The 5,861-nt window shown below is 32.2% G+C and overlaps 1 protein-coding gene across 1 annotated transcript; it reads left to right on the top strand.

Annotated features, from left to right (window-relative positions):
• Positions 1 to 3,069: 3,069 nt before the first annotated feature.
• LOC126026124 (cysteine-rich PDZ-binding protein) lies at positions 3,070 to 3,669 on the top strand. Its single transcript, XM_049785835.1, has one exon. The coding sequence runs from the start codon at positions 3,127 to 3,129 to the stop codon at positions 3,430 to 3,432; it is 306 nt and encodes a 101-aa protein (XP_049641792.1). The 5' UTR covers positions 3,070 to 3,126; the 3' UTR covers positions 3,433 to 3,669.
• Positions 3,670 to 5,861: the final 2,192 nt, after the last annotated feature.

Genomic DNA, 5,861 nt, shown 5'->3' with positions numbered 1-5,861 from the left:
TTTAATATTTCTAAATTGATTGAGTAGGCCAAATAATACACAAAAGATCTGTAAATGGAAAAATTATATATAAAAGCCTTATATTTTGCCTTTGCTTCTATTATTAGAAATATATAGTTGTAGTGATCAGAATAACTAAAGTAATTGAGAAAGATGAAAGAGATGGTTTTCCATACAAATGAATGATAGAAATAATGATTGTTGATTGTGATGACTGTTTTATGTTTGGTTGTCCAGATTTCTTTACCCTCTGTCTCTTTTGAGAATCAAAAGTTGAACTTCACAAAGACCATGGTAGATTTATTTATGTTGCTTTCCTTTGAGCTTGATTAGAGGTGAACTAGAAGGAACTCATACAACAAGAGGAACAGTTACTAATAGTCATTAACTCTAGCTTTTCTCTACACCAAGAAATCTTCATTTTTCAATAAAAATCCTAGATCTTATCTAGGAGAGCCCTTACTCTTTTTAGACTCCTGTAATTGTTTCCAACACTTAAGTCAAGGCTGGACGAAATGTTGTTTCTTCAATTCCTGAAGCATTATTTTTCACCTACTTTACCTAAAAGTAAACACATTTTATTAAAACATTATTTATTTGCTCAAGCATCATTTATGCAATGCAAAAGGGAAGTTGTCATTTATATTTAAAGTCTTAAATAATCCTTTTGTTCCATTAGCTATCCAAGATCAGATTTTAAGAGATTATCTCTTTCTTACTAGAAACAATCTAGTATAAATATCAAAATACATATATGGTCCAAAGAATAAAATCAACCATATGAACAAAACACCTCATATGATTACTAGCAAATAGGAAATATAAAGAAAGCACTTTTAGCTTTACTGTGCAGGTTGATTTATTTGTTTGTTTCAGGGCCACAGCCAGCAGCACTCAGGGTTATTTTTGCTTCTTTACTCAGAAGTAACTCCTGACAGGCTCAGGGGCTATTTATGATGCTGAGGCTCTAACCCTGGTGGGCCACTTGGTAGGTAAATGCCTTACCTACTGTGCTATCAGTCTGGCCCAATGATTTGCTGTTTTAAATACTGGTCCTTAACATGTTCTCTTGTACAGTTCACAACAGTGGACAAATATCTATTTGTGACTTTGAAAAACAAATCTGTATATTTTCAAATAAGTGACTTCACCAAATTTTCTTCTAATATCTGACTCAAATAGTACATACCTAGTAAGTACAGCATGGTAGTTTTAAATATTTGTTCACCTTCACACACACACAAAAAATGATACCATCACCTTGTAGAATTAATCTTGTTCATATAAGCATGATATAAGGAAAATTGTTTTTATGGTCTGGAATATAAGCATCAGCAAAAAGAACTAGTAAACTTCTTGAATAAGTTACATCTAAAGTGTTGCTTGCCTCAAAACATTTGTTTAGTAAATATTTACTTTCTTCCTTTCAGAAAAAAGAAAAATTAAATTTTGAAAAACAAAACATCTGATCTAAGCAAATACTGTTTACTTGAGAAATATATAGACCCTCTTGACACAACTCAGACCATCCTGCTTCTCTGGCCATAGATATAGATAAGAAAACTATTTATCTTTGTCTCAGTTTTGTACAAACATAGATAAAAATGCTTGACTATTCTCCAAAGTTCTAGCAAATCTTTCTTATAAACAACATCCAAGATAATCTATTGTGTTTACAAGAGAAGGCAAGATTTTAACAATAATCCTGTGATTTAGAATTGTGTTGACACTCATTAATTTAATTCTCTGAAAAATGGAAATCAAAGTTCTAGATTTCCTTTAATATCAATTCTGTACTATTTTTACTTTGAGTATGTGTGTACTTTGGAATACAAAATGTGAAGACAGAGGCACTCTTTTAAAATTATTTTCTACAGAAAGGATGCTTCTGAATAAAACATTTGCTAATGCTTTTTCAAATTGGGACATTTAGATCTGACCTTAAGAAAAGTCAGCTAAATCTATATAATAGACTGGAAGAATTTTATAAAAACATAAGAAAATTAGAAATGCATTCATAAAGAGAGAGAAACTATGGATCCAGTTAAGATTAGTAGATATATCCTTGGTAGTACTGACTAGCTAAATCACAGAGAATACCAGAAATGTGAAAATACTATGTGATGCTATAATTTTCTTGGTCATAACCATTTTACATATATATAAAAAACTGCAGAAATGTATTACAAAAATGATGCCTATTTATTTAAGATGTGTGAATAAATATGTGGACATCATTTTTAGTATATGCTTTACTATTGTGAATAATATTGATAATAAAAATGGCTGAGCTTACGTGGAAGACAGCAAACACTTGTAAAATAAACAATATTCATATATACTTCCATTTTGTTTGTGAACCAAAAGCTTATTCATAAGATGATGTTAGTTAACTTAAACTACTGTTTAATGTTCCTAATTTTTCCAACATTGTTTTGTTTTGCATATTACTACTGAGAATAAAAAACCTACCATCAACATTGTTTATATTTGTGTGACAAAGGGAAAATGGAAAAAACTATACTTTTATAAAAGAACAAACAGGCCCTCTCAATAGGATCACAGAAGGACCTCTTACTAGGATCATTGTCCTATTAATAGAAAATAATCTCAATTCATGTAAATTAGAACTTTGAGAAATCTACTGCTAGGTTGTTAGTGTAGTTACTTGTCCATTTGACAAATATCAGGACTTTTTGGATTCATTTGACAAATACCAGAACTATTTGGAAAAGCTACATTTGTTGATACCAATTATAGAACCTTTTTCTTTGTTTTGAGTTTCTGAGTAGAAAGTGTGCCTGCTAAGAAGTGTGTGATGCAGAGATGTTAAGCCTTGAGCATATTTTCATTTCTTTCTATTTTTGTTCCAATCTTTAAGATAATATTTTAAAAAGAAAGTCTCTATCACTCCTTGTATGATTACTGCAGGAGGGGGTTAATCACTTTTATTTGTAGTAATACTATTTTATTATTTTGCTTGTTTGCTTTTGTTTTTTGGACCACACCCAGTGATGCTTAAGGGTTACTCCTGACTATGTGCTCAGAAATCACTTGGGGGGGGTACGCGGAAGTGGCGGTCGAGGCGCAGGTATCCCCCGGCCGAGTCGGCCTCTGGACGGGACGATGGTTTGTGAGAAGTGTGAGAAGAAACTTGGCACAGTCATTACCCCGGATACATGGAAGGATGGTGCTCGCAATACCACGGAAAGTGGTGGAAGAAAGCTGAACGAGAATAAAGCTTTGACTTCAAAAAAGGCAAGGTTCGATCCATATGGAAAGAACAAGTTCTCCACCTGCAGAATTTGTAAAAGTTCAGTTCACCAGCCTGGCTCTCATTACTGCCAGGGCTGTGCATATAAGAAGGGCATCTGTGCAATGTGTGGAAAAAAGGTTTTGGACACCAAAAACTACAAGCAAACATCCGTCTAGTATTGAACGCATTTGTGTATTATTCTGTATATACTTTCTGGCTTTCTGTATTATTTCCTGCCTCAAAATGCCAAGAATAACTGAGATGCTCCAGTTACAAAACAACATGCTTTATGACAATTACATTTTCTCAGGGTACTTAACTGGTTTGTTCATTCACTTACTCTGAAGAAGTTGGGAATAGTAACAGGACAAGTCATCTCCCTAAAATTTTCACCTAGATGCAGTTTTTTTAAACTAGGAGAAGTGGCAAATTTAGCAAAAAAAAAAAAAAAAAAAAAAAAGCTGTTAATAGTTCTTTCTAGATGCACTTTCACTTAGGTTATTCATGTAGTTCTTTTTTATTTATAGAAATTACAAAAGTAAGAATAGTATTGATCTTTTGCTTAAAATTTGCCATCCAGGTTTACAAATCTTCCTTATTCCTTTTACCTGTGTTACCTTTAGAATCAGCAATAGTTTGATTAGTTGTAGCTTTACAGGGTAAATATTGGAGTCTGTTATTGCTGAATGGTTCTCCAACACACGTTATATCAATTGACTTTGAAAATTTCTTCTAAAAGCCAGTCGATAACTTTTTTTTTGGAAAAGCTCTTTAAGCAGAATCAAGTATTTTACCCTCTTCTGCTCCCCTTCTCTTACATAATAAATAAAGAGTAAAACCAAAAAAAAAAAAAAAAAAAAAAAAAAAGAAATCACTTGGGGGACCATATGGGACGCCAGGGGATCAAATCAGGGTCCGTCCGAGGTTAGTGCCAGCAAAGTAGATGCCTTACATCTCCATGCCACTGATCCAGCTATTATTTTATTAATATTGAAATTGATATTAATGCTTTGGCCATGATACGTTACTGCACCATTCCAACCCACAAGTTCAAAAATATTCCCAGATATATATAATATATAGAATAGAATATAGAATATAGAGATATATATCCCTTTATTTTTCTATTCACCTATTGTTTCAAACAGCTGTGACCAAGAAAGCCTAATAAAATGTTAATGGTTAATATATCTTTCTTTTGGTGATACAGATCCAAGGAGGATTGGCTACATGCAAGATTGGCTACTTTACACCTGAACTATTGCATCTGTCATTAATTATATTCATATTTTGTTTTAGGTCAATTTATGGTAGGATTCTGGAGCTATTCCTTACTCTGACTCTGATCAGGATTAACTTTTGTTAATGCTTTGGAAAACTGTATGTAGTGCCAGAACTTTGAGCCACGTTTGAGTGCCAACTTTGAGCCAACTTCTTATAGAAGTCAAACTCTTCTGTCTTCTCTCTCTGACCTTAAAATGGGGCTTTTTTTAAGGAAAAAAAATTTTTAAGAATATCTGATCAGATTAGAAGATGTTTATATCATTTATAGTCAAGAAATCCAAGTTATCTTCATAAAATAGTCTTCCTTTGGATATAGAAAGATAGTATAGCAGGTAGGATGCTTGCCTTGAATGCTGTCAACTTAGTATCAAGGTTTAATCTCTAGCACCCCATATAGTTCCTTTAGTTTCACAAAGAGTAATCCCTGAGCACAGAGGCAGGAATATGCCCCAAGAACAATGGCTTATATTTTAAAAAAAGATAGTTTATTTTAAGAAAGTTTTCATCTATGTAGTCTTGTTAATCTTGTTTAAAAATCATTTCTAAAGATTAGGGATAGGACAATTATTAATCAGCTGTAAAAATAGAAACAAATTCATCGTTAATATTTCTATATTATGGGACCCGGACAACAGACTTCTGCATATATTTTACCTGTTGTATTTAATAGATTATTAAGTAAACAATGTTATAGATTAAAAAGACATTATAAAAGTTCCATTCTCAACTGAATAAAAATAAATCAATTACTTAGGTCTCAAAGAATGAATGCTGAATTATTTACCAAAAGACTTATATATTAAAAACAATAAACCACTTTTACGAGGGAGCACAACACTGGTGGAGGGAATGCCCCTCATTCATTACTACTATGTGCCTTAAATATTACTGTGAAAGATTTGTAATTCACTTTGCCCACAATAAATAAAAGACAAAAAATAAACAATAAACCACTTTTAAAAAAGTTAAAGAAAACATATGTAAAAGAAATATTATTTCATATATATAAAAATAATTAAGGTTATTAAAGTACTCTTCTCACTGAACACTATAAAAATTAACATCTCTATTAAAAAGTCTAAAGGCTGGAACAATAGTTCAGTGGGTAGAGTCTTGCCTTGCATGAAACTGACCCAGGTTTAATTCCTCCTATTCTATGTGGCTTCCGAGCCTGCTAAAGTTATCCCTGAGCATAGCCAACTGTGGACCCAAAACAAAATCAAACAAAAAATTCCTTAACATTATTCAGTGATATAAAATATATGCACTAAAAGTTATATGGAATCATTAAAATTCCACAATAGCCAAACAAGCTCTGATA

This window comes from Suncus etruscus, chromosome 13, assembly GCF_024139225.1.
Source record: "Suncus etruscus isolate mSunEtr1 chromosome 13, mSunEtr1.pri.cur, whole genome shotgun sequence".
Classification (NCBI taxonomy): domain Eukaryota; kingdom Metazoa; phylum Chordata; class Mammalia; order Eulipotyphla; family Soricidae; genus Suncus; species Suncus etruscus.
The sequence above is the reverse complement of the archived record's forward strand: the minus strand, read 5'-3'. Positions and strand labels throughout refer to the sequence as shown.